Source organism: Hippocampus guttulatus, chromosome 15, assembly GCF_054856545.1.
Source record: "Hippocampus guttulatus isolate MCC_2025c chromosome 15, RoL_Hgut_1.0, whole genome shotgun sequence".
In the NCBI taxonomy this organism is placed as follows: Eukaryota; Metazoa; Chordata; class Actinopteri; order Syngnathiformes; family Syngnathidae; genus Hippocampus; species Hippocampus guttulatus.
This window is the reverse complement of record NC_141275.1, coordinates 12472176-12492720: the sequence shown is the minus strand read 5'-3', so window position 1 is coordinate 12492720 and position 20545 is coordinate 12472176. Positions and strand designations below refer to the sequence as shown.

At 45.5% G+C, this 20545-nt stretch overlaps 1 protein-coding gene across 3 annotated transcripts; it reads right to left on the bottom strand.

Annotated features, from left to right (window-relative positions):
• Positions 1 to 11: 11 nt before the first annotated feature.
• LOC147193938 (serine/threonine-protein kinase PAK 3) lies at positions 12 to 19924 on the bottom strand. Of its 3 annotated transcripts, none has more exons than XM_086130469.1 (16): positions 19726 to 19924; positions 10932 to 11125; positions 10720 to 10820; positions 9803 to 9956; positions 9676 to 9713; positions 7874 to 7936; positions 6611 to 6772; positions 6325 to 6499; positions 5899 to 5962; positions 4413 to 4461; positions 4185 to 4297; positions 3918 to 4035; positions 3624 to 3723; positions 3338 to 3534; positions 3134 to 3271; positions 12 to 2831 (listed from the first exon to the last, which is right to left on the bottom strand). In XM_086130469.1, the coding sequence occupies exons 2-16, from the start codon at positions 11101 to 11103 to the stop codon at positions 2742 to 2744; spliced, it is 1734 nt and encodes a 577-aa protein (XP_085986595.1). In that variant the 5' UTR covers positions 11104 to 11125; positions 19726 to 19924; the 3' UTR covers positions 12 to 2741. The 3 variants fall into 3 exon arrangements, with proteins under 3 accessions (XP_085986595.1, XP_085986596.1, XP_085986597.1); XM_086130470.1 differs by having other exon boundaries at positions 6611 to 6769; XM_086130471.1 differs by lacking the exon at positions 7874 to 7936.
• Positions 19925 to 20545: the final 621 nt, after the last annotated feature.

Here is a 20545-nt window from a genome sequence, read left to right as displayed (position 1 = left end):
GCCATGACGCATTACAGCAACTCGGTTTCTTTTTATTTCAGTCCAGTTCCCAAACTGCGATTTTTTTTTCTTTTTACACTCAAGACACAGCCATGCACAATTCAAAGTTCAAAAAGTCTATTGCTTCAACCACAATTAAAAATAGTTATCCAAAACCTCACTCCCCATCATGCTTTTTTTTTCTGTCCTTTCTCCAAGACGGGGAGAGCAGCCTGCTGACGTACGCCCAGACGGATCAGCAGTTTTACAAAGCTTGACAAGAATAAGAGTAGTAATCATGATCATAATTTAAAAAGTAACATTTTTTTGTCTTTGTTCCATTCTCTTGATACACATTAATAGAGGAATTTTCACACCACGTGTACATATTGACACATTCAGAAGATAGGAATGTACAGGAGCAACCACAGAACGGGGGCGGGGCACATCCGAGGCGTCTCCACCTCTCGTGTTCACAGTTCGCGCCTGTACACGGGTGTCGCCTTTTGCAACCAAGCGTCCTCACGGGAGGCCAGCCATATCCAGCGCTCGCCCACACACAAACTAACTGGCACTAACTTGATTGATACATACCATAAAAGCAACCTGAAATGTCTTGTTTTGAAGTTACATCATTTTGGAATAAAAAAAAAGGGGGGCAGTTGATGGGGGTAGAAGGGATGGTCCCCCCTTTCATATTTACATACATACATACATACTGTACATACAGTGGACACAAAAAGTCTACACACCCCTGTTCAAATGACAGGTGGTATTAAAAATAAACAAACAAGAACAAGATGAGTGGCGCTAATAAGCCTCTTATAAATGCGGTTGTGTGATGTGAAATCATGTTACATGGGAGTCAGCGCATAACTGCCACCATTTATAGTACCTCTGATTAACACCAAACACACCTCAGATGTTCTAGTAGGCTTTTCCTGATATTTTCTCAACTTTCGAGCAGAAGCCTGGAGGTTTTGTGTTACTGCTGACTGGTGTTTTGAACAATTCATAATTCCCACGACTTAGACCGAGGGACCAAGTCAAGGTGGAGGTAATTATTCATCAAGGTTAGCACAAAACCTTTAGATCGTCTGCCAGAAAGCGCACACACAAAAATGTCCGGAAAACCCCTGCTAAAATATCTGAGGTTCATTTGCGTTTAATCAGAGGCACTTTAAATGATGTTACACAACAGGATGTGCAAATTTATGCAGCCACCCATTTCCCCTCCTGTTCTTAAAAATGTTTTTGTCAATTGTGTTCACGAGCGGAAAGGATATTAAAATCTCATTTCATCTCACTTTCATTTTGCGTCACAAGAAACCTGGCATTGAGACAGGGGATGTGTAGACTTTTTGTATCCACCGCACATATCCGAACAATCTTAACCTAAGCGAAATAATGAGAAGCGAGTGTAGAGTTGGTTGGTTCACATGCAGGACTCGTGTGTCACATCACTCCATCTTGTGGACCTTTGCTGTACAACGGAGGTAACAAAATGTGACTGAGCAGCTCCCCCCGAACCTCGATGTCACAGCGGCGGATCGGAGTCAGACTGAAGGTAGCCCTCGGACATTCGCGCACACGCGATTTTAATTGGGTGAAAAGATGTCGCAGCATGATAGGAAGACAAGAGCGCGCACGCGCACACACACTCGCGTACACACACACATCCATCCATGTGCAGTAGACACAGTGGCGGAGCTACCTGGGGATGCTTTTTGTTGTTCTCAAGAAAGTAGACGTGGGTGGTCACTGTATTGTGATGCATCATAATGATAATGCAGGGAATGGCCGTTTGCCGCGGAGTATGTGCTTTTAAAATAATCAATGAAATATTGTTGATCTGAGGTTACAAATGGGCACTGCACATCCATGCAAATTTGCTCGGTAACAACTATGAATGTTAAGAGAAGTCTAAAAGTGTACCGGATCATGGTTAAAAAAAATTTTTTTTTTTGATTGATCTATTGACGATCGATTGACTGATTAAATAAGGGCAATGCTAATGTAAAATAAAGCAGGGCCATTGAAGAATGCTCAAATCCAACTTTGGTCAGCTGAAATAGAAACCATGGCTTTCCCCTTGTCACTGCACATTTACACGCGTGCGCGTGGACACACACACACACACACACACACACACACACACACACACACACACACACACACACACACACACACACACACACACACACACAGCACACAGCACCCAACAGCTGCCCCGCAGTCATACGAGCACAGTTTGGGTCCAAGAGCCACTCTGATCGAACACTGCAGGCGTGGGCGTGATGTGTTCTCCACATTGATGACACAAGAGGCAGAAAAAACTCTACCAAAAGCTCTTCTTTGAGGGTCTTGTCCCCCCGCCCCCTTTTTTTTTTTTGGTTTGAAAGCAGTCATTCCCACCCCACAGAACCCATGTGCACGCGCACTAGTGACACACAGCTCTACATGTACTGAAGACGTAAACAAAAAGGTCTTTTTTAGCAGCACGGTGCCGAGAGGCTGCAAAGGCCGCCGTTACTGTACGTATGGGTGGGCTGGGGGGGTGCTGGTGGCGAGGGGGGGGGGTGGGGTGGGATGGGGTTGAAGGCGTTTGAGAAGGGGATTCACAGAGCTCCGCCCGACCCCCCCATTCCGCACTTTGTGCTGTCACATCACCCAGCCCGCAAATCAGAAGCGCCCCTATACCGACATGAACGCACCCCTGGACAGGGAGGGCTGCGGGCTCGGGTGAGGACAGAGGGCGCCCCCTAGCGGCTGCTGTTCTTTATGGCTTCCTTGGCAGCTACAATCAGAGGCGTCAGGCTGGACAGAGGCTTGGCCAGCTTGAGGAACGAATGCTGCACAGAGGGAAAAACGACATGAAGATCATATAAAAAGGAGGGCAGCGGACGATTGGGTGTCAAGCATGAACGCGAACAGGCTTTTATTAGGGAAACACATTTTATTTGACTTCTACATTCACAAAAACCTCTTGGAAAGTCAAATGTAATCCCGTGTGAGGTCAAATCGATTTTCCCCCCCAGAAAGGTTCACTCAACTTACTTTTACAGAAAAGGCTGTCTACACTAAGACAAAAAAAAAAAAGTGTCAACTTCCCTCCCATCTGTGAAACGTTTGTTTTTTTTCAGTCCGCTTTTACCTGAAGCAGCTCCTTGGCAGAACCTCTGCGATCGACATCCATCTCCAGGCAGCGGTTGAGGAAGTCTCTGAAGACGGACGACAGTCTCTCTGGGTTCTGGAGCTCGGGCGTCCCGTTGGTAGCTATCAGGTACAATGCCTGCAAAGACGGACACGGGTCGACATGGAGCCAATTGCCAGTAGGATGAATGACCGCAATTCTTACCCTGAGAGGATTCTCATTCAGATATGGAGGTTCTCCCTCCACCATTTCAATGGCCATGATCCCCAGAGACCAGATGTCCACTTTTGGGCCATAAGCCTTCCGAGTCACCACCTCCGGCGCCATCCAGTAGGGCGTTCCCACCATCGTGCTGCGCTTGTTCTGCTCTGGAGTGATCTGGGCGCAGAAGCCGAAGTCGGCTGTAGCGAGGGGCAAAAGGAAATTCCCATCAGCGAAAGCGTCAAATCGACTTTCTTTGGCAAGTGTCAGTCTGGAGTCAAGAACCTACTGAGTTTAACAGATCCATCCATTCCCAAAAGGATGTTGTCACTTTTGATGTCTCTGTGGATCACCTGGTTGGAGTGTAGGAAATCCAACGCTTGGAGACACTGGAGAGAAAACAATGATATTTGAAATATTCATTAAATAACTAATATTTGTTCCTTGGAATTGTATTTATTCCTTCCCGACAGGCCATTCTCTTCATTCCGGATCATTTTGTCGATCCGATTTGAGCCTCTATGCGCGACCACGTCAATCTAATCCGCCCACGGCCCTCAGAAGAAGTTGGCGTGTCTCTTACCTCTCTACAAACCGCTGCAATTTGGCCCTCGTCCATGCAGGTCTCCGTCACGACGTCCGTCAACGAGCCGCCGGCCAAATACTCCATCACTACCCAGAGCTCGTCTCCTACCAAGTAACTGAAGGAAAAAAAAACCCATACCAAAACCCCCCCCCCCCACATTAGCAGAATATAACCAGGTATGTATTTGGTGTGCTTGATGAAGTCATCAAGACGGTAGCATTACTTTTAATTCTAAAACGAAACAACACTAAAATGAATCCTGACCTGTCCAGATAGTTGACGATATTTGAGTTTTTGTTTTCCCTCATCACCAAAATCTCATTGATGATCAACTCCTTCTTGGGTTGCTGCTGCAGGTTCATCTGCTTGATGGCCACCTGTCATAGGAGGAGAGGAAAAAAAACCCAACAAAAAAATCCAAACCCCACATTATTGGTTCAAAAGAATTACCTTATGACATTCAAAAGATTAGGGCCACAATTGTCACTTTACCTCTTGGCCAGTTGCTATGTCGATGGCTGTATACACAGTGCCAGAAGCTCTGGAGACAAAGAAAGTAGATCAATAAACATATACTGTATATATATACATACAGTATATATCAGTGGTGTTCCGTCAGGGCCAGCAAGGCCTTCTCTGCTGGCCTAACCATTCTCAGAAAAGTAAATTTAATAAATTTACTTTTCTGAGAATAACAAATTTAATTTGTTATTTTATTTTCATAAATATGTCAACAAAATTATTCTCTGTATTCTTTACGTCATATTATTTCCACTTAGTCGAGTGGCTTTCAATGTTATTTTAAATTGTTATTTTGTTATTTTAAATAACATTGAAAGACACTCGATAAATAACTTCTTTATTATGGTAGAGTTTTTAACCAATCATATTTCAGATAGCTTGTGTTGCCAGGTAAACTAAATTTGCTCGGGGCCTTCAGATTAAACAGAGCAGGCCGATGTGCGCTGTAAACGAACGGGCACAGTCAGCTTGCAATAGCCAATCAGATCACGAGTCTGCGTACCAGGGCCAGCTGGACGTGCGCGTTCGGTGATTGGATTAGCGCCTGCTAGAGGGAGCTGTTGCTGCATTTTGACCCAAAATGGCCGAAGGAGAAGACGTTGATCGGGTTGCTGGACTACTTTCCACACAATTTTCAAGACGGACCTTCCACTGGATTTACCAATTTAAGTTGTTTTACCAAGGCAGCAAGGAAACATCAGAGCACGGCTGGGCACTTACAAGCTACGGTGCGTTTAAAAACGTTTGCGGACACTCGAGTAGATCTGCAGCTCGGTGAACAGGCACTACATTGGTGAGTAAATGAATTGTATTTTACATTTCTTCTTGTTATTTTATTTCGTTAGTATTAATGGTCACGAAATAAAATGACAAAGATACAAAAATGTATCAAATAAATCAGCTTACCTGCAATTTATAATGGCGCATTGTAGTCAGCTTCGTGCACTAAAATTCGTTCAATCTCAGCTGCTCAACATTTTCAGTTATTTGCTGTTGTATGGCCTATTCTCAAAATGCAAATGATCTGTTAATTTTATTTTCGAAGAATAGTTTGTTTTGTTATTGTGTGGTTGGTGTCTTATATGAAACTGCGACAGACTTGTTTAAGATCACACAGTGTAATTTGGGTGGCATTTTTAGTATTTTAAATCATCTTTTTATTTTTGACAATATCTGTAAATTTAGTTTCCTGCTCTTAATTGTGAATGCATACTTGATGGTTTTAAATGCTCCTGAAATTAAGTGCTGCTTGACGAGCCCTATACTGTATTGTGTTATGTGACGTCACTGCAGACCTAAGGTTGAAATGCACGGCCCGCCACTGGATATACTATATATATACAGTATATATATATATACAAAAAGTTGCCTACTATTGCCATCATAGTTTATTTGTTTAAGCTATTACAGTTGAACTTTCAAAGACTCCAAGTTTCCACTCACGCGCACTACTTACCCTTGGCCTATTTTCTCGAAGCGCGTGTACTTCTTTTTGGGATCCCCCACACTCACGATACTCCCTGAGTCAAAGACAAAACACGGGCATAATGATTGTGCGTGTCGTGTGTTTCTATGTGTGTATGCACGCATGTGTGTGTAGGAGGATACGTAAATGTATACACGCAACATTGTGCTGTCTTGACTTTTCTGTCTATTATTAGCGTATATCGTCCAGCAGTGGCCTCCTCTCACGAAGGCAGCTCGCTAAAATGAAAAAAATAAAAAAAGCGCTCTCTTCATCTGAGAAAAACGCTGGTATGGTGTTATTTGTTTAATGCTGTGATATTTAAAGGAGAAAAACAAAACCTGAGATGCACAAAAAAAGTGATGTGGGCTAAATTGTATAGGCAGACAATAAGAAGAAGCGTATCAAGACACATACTGAGTCTTTCTAGAATCTCCTCATCGGTCATTTTGGACTTCTTCCTCTGGCGGTCAGTGTGGCGGTACATTGTGCTGGATGTGTTGTCGGGCTGGACCTGCGACTCGGGTGGCGTCACAACCTCTTTGATGGGAGTGGGAGGTTTGGGCGGGTCCATGACTGAGCGCGTGTAGATCTGAGAGAGCGCGTGAAAAGATTTCAAGAGATGCGGCAAGGTTTGGCTTTGCATGTTTTGAATGCAATAAACTGTTAAGAATTATTATTATTATTTTTAAATTAGACGCACAGATTTAGTGTGCTCGGGTCGAGGCGCGATGACGGGGGGCAGTTCGTCGTCGTCCTCCTCCTCCTCCTCTTCCTCCTCTTCCTCCTCCTCCTCCTCCTCGTCCTCCTCTTCAGACACAGGTGGGGCGATGGGGGGTTCTGACGTTGATGTTTTGGCACCCTGCTGAATAGGAAAAAAACACGTATAACACCACAAATAGTTCCGAGCCGGTGGAACCCAAACCGGGAGATGTGTTTGTTAGAATTCATCTTATAAACCTAAAAAATAATAATAAATCCTGGAAATGAGAGTTGTGTCAGCAAATGAGGCAGCACAATTGTCGGGAAGAAAATGCGCTAAAGGACAGGAAGGTGTTAGTTGTCGAGTGACAGCTAAAGGAAAGAGGTGCACTTTTTGTCAGCGCGAAAGGGCTTTCGGTCCAAGAAACACGCATGAGAATGCACTTTCTAAAGGGACCCACACGCTGACGTATTCGGTCGGCTCTGCTAAGTGGAGCAAACATGCGGCAATGTTGCTCGAAAGTGCAATGCGTACATGAGCTGCAGACAACCTTGAAATGCACGATTCCTTTCACCAGGTGTAAAAGTCGACGCTATTATGCTTCAGACATATTTATTATGCCTAACCCTGAGTATTTTGTCCACCCGCTCCACCCCCCCCCCCATTTCAAAAGTCAGTTAGCCTTTTCCTCCTAAGGAAACATCCTTTTCCAGTCTCGTCATGCATAAATGCCGCAGTGCAGCTTCGTTCTGGTGGTTAAACAAGAAGGAAAGACCCAGTCCTTCATTCAAGCCCGCTAGGCCTGTGACCTGCTCCAAGAAGGATTGGCTCAACCGTGCAGTGCACAAATTGAAGTCTGGATGTTTGGAAGCGGTGGAATGTGTGTGTGTGGTTTTTTCGGCATTAGGAAAAACAAAACAAATCAAAAATAAAGGCCATGCGGTGTTATGATGTCAATGGTGATGAAGTTACAAGGGAGACTTCTTAATCAAGTTGGAAAGAAGATGAGTTGCGGGACATGCACTTTGAAAGTCATCGCAACCCTCCCGCAGCATGCGCCCCTGCCTTGCCACCACCAACAAGAGGTGCTCTTACCCCTCCCCACCGACACCATCAAGACAACCTTAAGCGCACACGTCACTCGCCTTGAACGGGGAAACTCGCACGAGCTGTTTCATCCTCGCCGTAGGGCATAATTGAGATCAAAGGATTGGACCTTAAAAGCCAATGCAGAGATGTGCAATAGTAATATGGAGGAGTTACCTTGTCAAATAATGCGCTGCAGGTTCTAAGGCTGACAGGAGGCCCAGATGACAGCAGTCGGTTCTGAATGTGAAGGTTGAAAATGGGAGGATTTACTCAAAACAAACCCGCACAGCGTTGAAGAGTGAGTGGATTTCAGGGGGGGGGGGGCAGGTGGGAGGGGTCGCGACTGAGGGATGGATGTCATATCTGTAAAACTGGGCTCCGGATGCGATATCAGGAGTGCTGACGCAATACAGACGTCTTTCATTCCGATTTAGTAAAACAACTATTTGGTGAGAAAATCATTGCCTACAATCGATAAATGTCTGCAGGTGACAACGCCGTTCAAAAAGAGAAAAGAGACAAATGATCGCGGTGTGATGCCAAGCCACCATGATGTCACATGTCATCATCATCATCATCATCATCACATTTGTAGCTCCAAAACTCAATACTCGTTCCTAATTGAATAAACCTCAGTGGCCTAAGCCGCATATCAAAGCTGACACTAACGCCAATTTGGTGCGCTTACGGGCAAATTGTGTTTCCTGTCAACAAATCTCAAAACGACTGCACTTTGATCGTGAGCTGGAGGCGCTTCCATTCTTTCAAACTGGTCATTCTGGTCGACTTTCCTCATCAATACGATCGCGATGAGGACGATGCGCTCGGCTGAGGTCAAGACGAGGCTCGGTCTAAAAATGGGAATTGACAAGTGAAATGATGCACGAGGAGGCTAATCGATGCACATTAGGTGCTCTGTCTACGCAAAAAAACAATAACACCACAACATTGGGTGCCCCCCCCCCCCCCCCCGCACAACATCATGAGATCCAATACAAGCTGTGAAATAAACACAGACTCAAGATTCGACACCGCTAGCGCACATCTATGTTGAAATTGCCCTAGAGGGCATGATGGGATAATTGCATCCACTTTTTTGACAGTTGGGCCTGCTCGAGACACACGAACGTTCCATCTAAGGCCCGAGTTCAGAGTCCAGTTTGCAGGGCAGCGAAGCGACTAGACCGTCCGAGACGCCCTCAAGTACGCTCTCACGCGCAAGCCCTTTGGCCGAGCGCCACCCTCGCTGGCCCTTCACTGGCACAACCCAAGCGGCGGCCGCGCATGATCCCACTGTGTTTGGCCCAAGGCGGCGAATCCCCCCCCCCGCCAAACTCGGATTGCACTTCTTCACCCGGCTGAGCGTGTGTGCAGAGAAAGGCATTAAAAGCATAGATTACTCCGTTCAAAGCGAGGAATAAGGTCAGCCTAGCGGGAGTCCTCCTCAATGCAGCCGAGCCTTCTCGGCTGTTTGCATTACAGAATCGAGTTAAGTCGATCGGAAAAATAAACTCGGAGCAGCGGTCCTTCTCATGGAGGCTCACTCAGTTTTTTGAGTGCAAAACTGACTGGAATGGCTGCAAAGTTCAGGGAATTAGTGGGACGGCATCATGAGTGGGAATGTGCGCATTTTGCCCATGAAAGGGAAAAGCGTGTGCACTGATAGCAACTCCGCCAGTCAAGTCACGCCAATGAATCGAATGCACAAAATGTTCAAACTTACCTGTGAGACTTTTGAGACGAGAAGAGAAATGACGCCAAAATGCTCAATGTAATACTTGGGAGTGTGTGCTTTGCGTAATTTCAACAAGTCCACCAAATCACTTAAAAAAAAAAAAAAGAGTGAGGAAACCGACCTCTAAGGAAGGTCGGGTTAAATGCTAACATTCCGAATAAACAGGCCAAAGAAGCCACCGGAAGCAAAAAGTAACATGCATGAATCGAAAAAATAAACCCGAATCACGCCATTTACTCACCAGAGTGTTTGCTGCTATGTAACCATGGGCAGACTTGTCTGAAATAGAAAGAAATGAGCGCATTCAAAGACTGACTTCAAAGTCTTTTTTTTCCTTCCAATGGATGAGCATTCTTGGAGCCGCGTACCTCCTGAGGTGAAGCTCATGTACTTCTGGTTGTTGACCGTCTCTTTGGAGTCATAGAACTTGAGCACATCCAACACAGCCTGTGGGTTCTTCTTCTGCTCCAGCTTGGTGATGTTGGAGGTCTGCAGGAGGCGCGCCCATTGCTCCGGGATGCCCTGCAACCACGCGGGCGCGTTGGGGGAGAAGGGGGTTGTCAGACTTTTAAGATGAAAATACTACATTCAAAACACTCTGATGTCAACGGCTGGACCGACGCTTGTTGGTTTCCGTTAGGAGAAATCGTAATCTCGCCAAGTGTTGTTCCCATGGTAACCGCAGAAGGCGCTTGTGTGGACTAAATGGTTAAAAAAACATGAGCTTGATGCTGTATCGTGTCCCCAGAAAGGGGGGAAAAAAATCAATTTTGATTGATACTGTCAGAGATATGGAATGTGTTACAAAATACTGTAGAAAATGATTGCTAATAAGCATCGCTAACTTTGCTTGCAGGCAAATCTTTTCATCTGTGACTGACTGGAACGAAATGATGTGACACGGTTTCTAATCAATGTCGACACTTTCCAATTCTAGTGAAGCCAACGTAGCGGACTTCGAAGTCCAAAACCCAGTCGTGTGTCGCAGCGCCGCCGTTTGGCAAACAATCAAGTTCTTATTGGTTATTTTTAAAATGCATCATGATGCTTTTCAAAGTCACGCGCAAGCCAAAAAACTGGGAGAGACTTTGTTCATTCTTTTGCAATTTGAGTGCACCGAAAATAACATTGAACTGTGAGGGGTGCAAAAAATGACAGATTTTGTCATTCGGACACATCGATTGATTTAATTTGGATCAGCTCAGCATCCTTATCAACGTGCGATGTTTCTGAATGAATGACGGGCGATCACTCGGCTGCCCCGTCGGGTGAAATCGACACTCACTGTGAATTCTCCTGTTACCGCGTCAAAGCCCACATGGATGGTGTGTTCAAAGTCGGAGGGAAGCGATATCTCGGGACGCTCCTTCTCCTTCTTCTTGTTTGCTAGGCAAAATTATCGACACAAACTCCATTTCTATTGGTTCGACATGGATTATTGTACTCCGAATCAAAGAAGTGACGGAAGGGGGTGAGATGGGGGTGACGGGTACTCACTCTTATCGCCTCCGGGGAAGATGGAGCGCAGGCGCACTTTCTTGATTTTCTCTTCGGGGGCCATTGGAAGCGGTTTGGAGGCGGGATTCACTGATGAAGAGTCTCTGGAACTACTGTTCATTCTCAAGGGGGGGGCCGGTGGTTTCTCTTCAATATCGACACTATCAGACATCTTTAGTAGCACTCACAATGTCCTGGAAAAGAGAAAGGAGTGACGGTTTTGAGTAGTGTGACCATCAAGCCTTCGACGTAAAACATTTCGCACGCCGAACGTGGAGAAGAGAACATTTTAGATTAAGGGAGAGAGAGAGAGAGCGTGATAAGTGATCAACAGCACTTCCTGTTTTCTGATGTGACATCATCACAAAATGGTGCAAAAGGTCCAGTCGGGGGTCGTGATGTACACGGTTCCTTTTCTGGTCAGCTGCTTTCTGAGGCAGCGGAATTGTGGTAATGTGACTATCACATCAGACAGACCACAGCGCATTCGGAGGCACGTTAACGGTCCTCGGTGCAAAGTGGTCTGAGCTTTGACCTAATTTAGCCTTCCAACAGCAGGAATCTGGTTAAAGCGCCATTGGCTTGAGTGAACTGAAATGTTTGCATGTGACAACCTGCGCTATATTAAGACGTTCAACACTCATGTATTCGTTTGCCACCTCCGCATCCCACTAGCATGTTAAGACTCCTTTCACCGCCTCAAACCCCGAGGCCAGGCCCATCATGTGATGTGCCGCACGATCGTCCCAGAAAAGCGGGCCGGCCGGGCCGCCCCCTTCATGGAGACCTACATTAACAAACAAAAGCCGACCCTGAGCTCTTACAAAATGCGTGCGCTCCGAATCTTGCGATTCGCACGTGCCTTCACGGTGACCTAAAACGACTCACGTTATTGTGTTGTACGATTATAAGTGGCCATCTCTTTGCAGAGGGCAACATGGCTGGTTGGGCCAAATTCTTTATTGACTCGATTACTATGACAAGGACCCAGTGCTCTCATTTCTGTTGGCATTCATGTCAAAATATCACTTGTCACAGAAAAAAGGGACAATTTGTCCCACTTTACAACATTCACATTCATACTTTGTTATACAGTCAAACGTCGAAGGCCCAACACAAACCGGGCTGCTGGTCGACCTCCGTTTTGTTCCTATTCCAAAAACTGAAATAGTTTTGCCACTTGTTGTCGCTTGAAAATGACATCACAGTTCGTCAGGACTCGGGTAACAACCAATCATGGCTCATCTTCGGCAAAAAGGTGACAGGAAAAAAAAACTTACAGACTGAGGTTTTGTAGCTTCAGTGCTCAAGAAGAAAAGACAGTTGAGGGAAAGGGACTTTTAGAGTCGGCTTTGAGTTGGGCTTTGAGGGAATGATGGACAGGACGAAGGTATTGCGATGACATCCTCGTGTCAAATCTTCACTGGAAACTCAGCAGGTATAGGACCTGGCAAGAAGCCCTGAAGATGGAGGAAAGGAGCTCAGTCATCTGATCAGAGCCGCTAGGGCGAAGGAAGAAACTTTGCCAATGCAGACAACTTCACTCACAGTCGACCTCGGTGTGAAATTTCAAGAAGTCCTGAAGGTCGCTATGTTGATGTTGGACTGAGGAGAAGTTGGAGAGCGCAACCTGTGTTCTAGTCTTTTGCAAAACGGAGGCACGGCACCGAGCAGATTGTTCAAAAGGCCTAGGCGAAATGGAGAATTAAGATTCTGGGGAAGCGCGGGGGATTAGAGCAGGCCCTGATTGATTAATTGATGAGATGAGTGTCTGTCAGGAAGTTGGAGCACGAGCTGTGTCCGCTTCAAAGGACATCAAGGAAGGACGCTCGACCTTTTACAATCCTTCATCTTACATGCGGCTTCTTTACTCGAAAAAACACACAACCTTTTTGGGAGTTCGCATGACAGTAGCATTGTTGCACCCAAGTGTGAGAAGGGCAAACTATAAATGAAATGTTGAGCTCATAATGTATTTTTAGAAAGATAGTTTCTGGTTGGGTCTGCAGCGGCCTGGTGTGTCTGACAACAACGGGGTGTTGAAAACCAGACGATTATTTCGTCACATTCTGAAACTCACGGCCGAAGTCATGTTTTCTTATTTTTTTTAGAATTGAATCATCTGTTGAACGAAAGATGTCGTTGATTCGAGCAGAGCTGATAGGTGCCGCGAGTCGACGTTTGAAGCGGAAGTGAAGTCAAATATTGACTTTAGCGTAATGTGTCGGGCCACTTGCCGTCGACTGAAAATGACATCACAGTGCCAAAGGGCTCAGGTAACGACTCTTAAGGCACACCTAATTTCTGGAATTGGTCATGTGACATTTGTAAACTGAGCTCTGAGGCACTCGGATGCCATTTTCAGGTGCCAGTATTGGGTCAATACGACAGCAAAATGGCCGCCCCCGAGATGATTAAAAACAGGTTGGTTTTACTGCGTGATGCTGAATACCGTGTTCAGACTAGTGTGGGGGTGGGTTGTGTGTGCATAGAAGATATTGAAAAGATCATTTTGGACACGACTTTTCCCTTTCAGGCAAAAAAAAAAAAGATTTTTGTTAAAATATGACATTATTTTAAGATGTGACTCACCATCAACGCAGGTCTGTAGTATCTTTAAAACCACTGATGATATCATTGTGAAGCCGGGTCATGCATCATGGCTTATGACAAGTGCAACTGAGATGCGATCGATGGGGGATCACTATCTGGTCACCAATTACAGAGGAAAAATGGATCAATACGAACAACGCCACATAATGAACCCAGCTGACATGCACACGACTCCCACTATATAGCTCATACTCAATCACAACGCCTCTTATCCTCCTTTGTGACACATAGAAGAAAAAAAAAGAGTAAACAACATGAAATAGAATTCCACTTTTGGCATTACGGTAGACAACAATTCCACAAAAAGACTGCAGTCCTAACAAGTAATTGTGTTTACCAGACTTGACTTTGTTGAAGCAAATATAAAACTAGAGCAAATAATCAATACTGTATTAAACTACGCGACATTAACCTACCTACAAGACACAAAGCACTTCAAACACTTTCTCTTTGAAGACTCAGCACTGCAAGCTCTGATTAAATACTTGTGGAAAAGGGGCGGGGCCACACTTGTATCACATTATTGGATGTTCTTATGTCCACTGCGACAAGCCACACTCTTAAAACTGCTGTGTTTATAGTAACCCAAACTGTGAAATAGCTAACCCAGTGCTGGGTCCAAAGGGGGCTGAGCCAATGCTAGGTTACTGCGCACTGGGTTGAGGGGTAAAAATGTTTTATTCTCAGACATCCCTGATTTGTCCCTTTCGTATTAGAAAAAGACCCAAACCCACACTGCCAGGGAAGCTGCACTGTCTGTACAATAAGCATGTCCTTGATTCAAAGTCTGCATTTCGCCTTCACACGTTTCTATATTCTTCTTTAGGGCAGTTAAAAGAATGCAAACAATGTCAATGTTGCGTCAGTGTCCTTTGCGAAACGTGGTGTAGGAATGTATTTAAAAAAACAACCCTGACACTCCAACACTCAGGCAGATATTACAGAGGATGTTTTCACATTTCCCTCCCATGAAATATTAATCTCACCACGACGAGCGGGCCTTTCAAACATTAATGCTGAATTTGAACAGCGAACACAGGAAGAGGGTCTAATCCTGAATCCAGTAATGGCCTCGCTGAAGAGGGTTTACTGGCCGCTTGAAGAGAAGGGCTCTGGTGTAAGCTAGCCGTTGCTTTGTGCCCATGGTTGGGACGCATTCTCTTTGCACGGTGCCTTTATGAATGACAAAATGGTCAAAGTCTCCTTGAATGTCTATATTTAGCGGGTGTTGTCCATGCCTTGGAAAATGCTAACATCTTGCGTTGACAAAAAAGGCCTACATTCAGTCCATAATATGCCAACTGGAGCATGATTGCGCAATATCAAAGGCTAAGCTAATGGATTCTATGACCGCGCGCACTTCCACTGTAAATGCCCATTCACCCTGACCCCATGACAACCCGCTGCGTTCTGAAGACTTCTCTTTTTCGCATACTTCTTGAAGGGAGATTCCTTTTTCCAAAGACAAACCCGTGGCAGGCTACCCTTTAGCTGCTAGTTAGCATGCAGCACAGAGCACAACCATGTCTTAATCACTTAGCGTGGGGGGGTCGCTATTATTAGCCACTAGCCAGATGTCGCTGTCTGATCTTGTTCTACCTGATTGTGGCCTTTTCACGGATTGCCTCAAAATCAACCAAGCTTTACATCTTATTTTGTTGAGAAGCTAAAACACCACATCCACATTGTTTTCTAATTCTTCCTTCAATGAAATAGATCAACTATAGAGGAAGTAGGTCTTGTTAGTCCCCTTATTCCCTGACTTTTGAAGGATTCAGTTGATCAGCTCCAACGGCTGAGGGATAACGTTCCCCTTATTAAACAAACTGAGAAAACTGGTTAATCCACCCTGCAGGCTAATTTATTCACCACCAAAGTCTCATCCTTCCCCAAACCCCCCTGCTGGGGAGGTGTGAGAGGCCAGACTGTCTGCCATTTAATATTTAGCTGTGTGCCGCTATATCGTAGTCCCACTTGCACGAGCATGTGTGCTCCTACCACCCTGAAAAAAAAAAAGGTAAAAATGACATTTTCACAAGATACTGTATGTTTAATGGAGTCATGCGTGCATTCCCTTTTTTGAGGACAATGTGTCATCAACACAAATAGAAAATGAAAAGTGTGAAAAGAATCAAATGAACGGTCACAGCAGACAATTCTGTTGCTTGCAAGCAATGGAATGAAAGTGTTTTACTTTGTCGGGTGTTAAGTGGACAACATCTGTAGCAACTTGAAAGCATTTTTAACCGCATTAACGTGACAGGTTGTCTGTTTTGGCAAAATAACTGAAAAAGAGGCTCTACTTCCATTTCCAAGCACACCTATTTGGTGATGTTTTTGTATGAATGTTATATTATCTTACACATGTTGAATTTGAATTTAATTTCGTTTGATTCATAACCATGACGGATTAGAGGAGAAGCTGTTCTGGACCTGGCCAGATGTTTAACCGTCCACACACGCAGGCATCGGTTTCCATTAGCCAGCAATGACGACACATAACGAACGTACACGTTTTCTTGCACAACAAGCATGCTGCAATGCCTGTTTCATGAACAGCCAATCGATTCTCGAAATGGGCGCGCTTCAAAGGACACGCTGCTTGTCAAGTGTGTGCAGTCAAGGTGTGTTGTTGTTGGTTGCGTCATTGGCATGTGACCCAAAAAACATAACGAGAGCGCAGGGAGAAAGCAAGAGCAGACAGTGATGAAATGCTGACCGATAAACTTGCATGTGCGCGCGTATCCGTGTGGGCGTGCACGTTGTGCAGGAAAGCCAGGAGCATCAATATAACACACTTATTCTAACAAGCTTCCACTTTGGAATCGGAAATATATTTGTAACCTACATTTGGCTCATGTTAGCAATATCCCTCAAGCAGTCAGTGTTTTGTGTTTGTGTCTTTCCACTCACGTTCAAGGAACAGATGTTTAAAAAAAATTGACACTCAGCAGGCACTTTAAAACGTACACCAGCAGTCAAATGGCAATAAATACAAGAGGTGGCTTTATGCAGTTATAAGTATTTTTGTGACTTTATTCATTTTATGAGTCAATGTCAGTATTTTTGCTGACGTTATGATTCTGCTGTCCTCCAGCGCACTTCCTCGTGAGCCTCATATTCGCTTTTGGGCCAGCAAGTGAGTGGAACAGAAAGCGTGGAACAGAACGCGTACACAATAGTTTCACCTTGCTGCAGCTGAGAAAATAAACTGAGCTCTTTGGAGGCGAAGCAACACTGCGATCTTCCCTTTCACCTGCATTTGTGAAGCTTGAATCACACGCTCGCCAAAACAGCTTTTCGGGAATTAAGAGCAGTTAAATACCGCAGCTGGACCGTGCGGCGCGTGCAGCTCTCCCCCACTGTAAAGTCAAATCCGGCGCTGTCAAAAAAAAAAAAAAAAAAAAAAGAGGGCCGAATTGTGAGTTTACAACATTCAGGAAACCCAAACGTGAATCGACGAGGGAGCGATCTGCAGTCTTCCTCTCAATTTCCTTAACATCGAACTTTTGATTTTCGGGCATTCGAGTTCAGCCAAACCCCTCTGCAAACGCCTGATCCAGTGAAACTTGCTTATCTCTTAAACCTCTTCCAACTCTGCAACATTTCATCCTGATATTCAGCACGTCTCTGTCCATCTTCATCCTCTGACTCATCTTAACAGTAAAAGGGTGCAGCAACTTTCTGGAAAGCCGAACCTTCCCAAGAAAATCGTTTTTGCAACGTCCTCAACGTCAAATTTCCAGCCGGAGTTGAACGCGTCCCAAATGCAGACGGGACTTTTGTGGAACTCGGGCAAACAAAGACATGAATGCACGCGGACAAGTAAGGGTATTGTAAGACGCAACAGACATCAAGTAGGGAGATTACGACCGAAGCTGTGTCAATGTGTCAGTGTGTGAGTGTCTCCCTCCATCCATCTCTCGCACTTACTCCCCCTCCCCAACGAGAACAAAATGGCCAGATGGCTTCCAATCCTACATGCTAATCCACCACACACACACACATACACACACATAGAGCAGCCCTGACACACCTACGGCAATACACTGCTGAAGTCAAGTTTGACCCTAAAACAAACACACGCCCCGCATAACATTGATAGAAGACACGGGAGACCTTAACGGTGACTTGACGGAACAATGCGCTTTCCGGCAGCAAGTCTCACCCCGACTCCAACAGATGGAGGCCTCCTTGTACGTGTATCAGATTTCAGAGAAGTCCACTTTAAGTGGGCCGCGGGCCAAGACGATGTTCTGCTGCTTTTGTTAGTCGAGGCGAGGTAAGCGAGGCTGCGTGTGTTGGGTTACATCTGCCATAATGGAAAACATAAGGGGGGCCAAAGAAATGCAAACACGGGAGGAGAAAAGAGGCCAGCATAAAATCATACGGCTTTTTTATTTGTATTTTTTCATGGTATCACTCGGTGGAGAGCAAACCTATGCCAAAGTCAACCAATTACAATTTGGATCCGGATACATACCTCCTGCATTTTTATTTCTTTATTTTGCCATAAAGATTCGTATCACTCAGAAGTGAAATGTAAGTTACAACCAAAAGTGAAAACAAAAAGTCAGTTGACCCTAATCTGCAAGTTAAATCATACAGGAAGTTTTTTTTTAATCATACCCCTGATAATGACTGAAATGGCACACCGCCCCCCCCCCCGCACATTTGTTTACTCAACAAACAGCACAGCAGACGGTGCAGTTTTACCAACCTTTCCGCTAACGCCGAATACAAACGTACGAGCGTCGTGGGAATCGGCCATGTTACCTTTTGCCTACTTGTTTTCGGCGATGAAATTTTCATGAGTTGCAACGTAACCTTCAGAGACAACGGAGAAAGACCGGATACAGGGAATTCTGGGTTTGTGGGACAGTCAGAGGGACGTTCCTGTGCTGGATATCTGCAGATGAAGATGTGGGGACTTTATGAGCCCAACAGTCGATAATATTGTCGTGAATATGTGTCGATTTAGGCAGTGGATCAGTCGGATCTTGGGCAATCTGGCATGGCAACTAAATATTTCCTCTGCAATATGAGGGCAAAGAAATCATATGTGTCATCGAAGCATAAATAGAAGCATCGACTGACTATCAATATACAGCAGACCAGTGTTAGCAGAGAGGAACACCTTCTGTAACCCATCCCCCAATTCTCCTTGCTATCATCTCACCCTCCCCTCCATCACTACGTTGACTCCCTAAAAATCTCCCTTACGCCTGACAGCTAGACAACAGGTTTCCCAGCAGGCCTTGCGCCTCACAAATCTCAGGGACAGATGCCGCCAGAGATGGATTTCTCCCCTTAGCTCACTTGCACGCAGTGGAAACGCACATTCATCTGGATCCCATCCGACCAATTGTCCTCCACCGATGGGCTGTGGAGGAATCTGAGGAATAGCGGCTCGGCTCTCACAGGACCGGCCCCCGCCCCCATTTCCATCCCCAAAGAAGTCAGGTGACCAGATGTTGTATATCTGCTTGTCAGTGGAGCCGCCATGAAACTGCTGCACACGTCCATGTCAAAGCCAGGAGACAGAGGCACGTCCCAGCTTCGCGTGTATGGCTAGTGACACCCCCCCCCCCCCTCTCCCCAAAAAGAAAAATTTCCTCCTACATCATCCTTTCTAGAGAGGCCTCAAAAGGATGCAGCACAGAGGTAACAAAGAGCATCCGTGAGCATATGAAGCATCCGCACATACAGCTCCCAACCATCCATCAAATTCAGGACTAAACCCAAAACAGCGAGGCTTCTTTATATTTTGGGGGTCCTTGTGTTGGCAACTGCAGCTGCCGCGGGCCTACACAAACGCCACTATTGATTAGAAACACCTCCCCATCACTAATTTGCGAGGCGGGTGCCTGCACGACGTGCAGAGTTGATCAGATGCAGAGGAGTGGAGGTGGGGGCGCAGATATAGGATGGTTAAAAAAAAAAAAAAAGGAACACGTCAAGCCCGTTTGAATTATGCAGTGACCCAGGCCCACTCGAACAGACTGCAGTTCTAACAGCTGCCTCCTTAGCCGGGCCCATTGCAGAGCGCAAGACAGGCAAAAAGGGGCGACAAAGCACCCCGGCATACATACACTGTCTCCCCTCCTCCCGTCCTCTTCCTCGCCTCTCCTGCCTCCCCCTCTTCAACATCCCCATATTCCATACACAGAGAGGGAATTACCTGAAATATGTCTTCACATTCTCTCGGTCCGTGGTTCGCCAATGAGCCATCACCTGTGCTGGAACCATCGTCTTCCGTCCTGGTCCTGGTGACAGTTTAGGGCAGGTTTTCCATTCTCTTGTCAGACCAGTTCCTGACCCTAAAAGCAGGCTTGCTCGGCAGGCTGGCTGGCTGGCTGGCTGGATGCTTCACTGGCTGTTCGCTGTTCCCTAGCTCGTGACGTCATCCGCCCTGTTTCGATTATTGGTCGAGAGGATGAATATTAACGAGGGGAAGCGGGTCCGGGGGTGGAGTCAGCAGCCAGGAAGACGTTGTTGGTTTTCTGTTTGACAGACCAAAACTGCTGAGTGAGACGGTCGGGAGGGCGCGACAGAATTAACACGTTCTGCTTTTTTTTTTCTTTTTGTGCATACTTAAATCACATAACTCAGCTTGTAAAATAAATAAAAACGAAAAACCTTATAATGTCAATCACAGATTTCTTATTTATTATTAGACTCATTGTCATTCCGCAAGGACAAATACAACATTAAAATAAGAATAGTAAGAATAATAATATACAAAGAGTACACAGAATTCCGCAACATCAAGTAGCATATATGCGATACATGCTTCTGAAGCATTAACATCCAAATGCTATCAGATGTCATTCATTCGTGATACAATAAAAAAAAAAACAACTCTGTGTGTGCGTGCGTGCGTGCGCGCGCGCGCGCGCGTGTGTGTGCGTGTGTGTGTGTGTGTGTGTGTGTGTGTGTGTGTGTGTGTGTGTGTGTGTGTGTGTGTGTGTGTGTGTGTGTGTGTGTGTGTGTGTGTGAGA

Excerpts from the sequence above, each read along its gene's own strand:
- LOC147193938 (XM_086130469.1), bottom strand. The coding sequence starts at position 11,103 with ATGTCTGATAGTGTCGATATTGAAGAGAAACCACCGGCCCCCCCCTTG. Across the intron at positions 9,957-10,719 it reads CGGTAACAGGAGAATTCACA|GGCATCCCGGAGCAATGGGC; the intron begins GTGAGTGTCGAT and ends GCGTGGTTGCAG. Across the intron at positions 4,462-5,898 it reads TTCGAGAAAATAGGCCAAGG|AGCTTCTGGCACTGTGTATA; the intron begins GTAAGTAGTGCG and ends CTTTGTCTCCAG.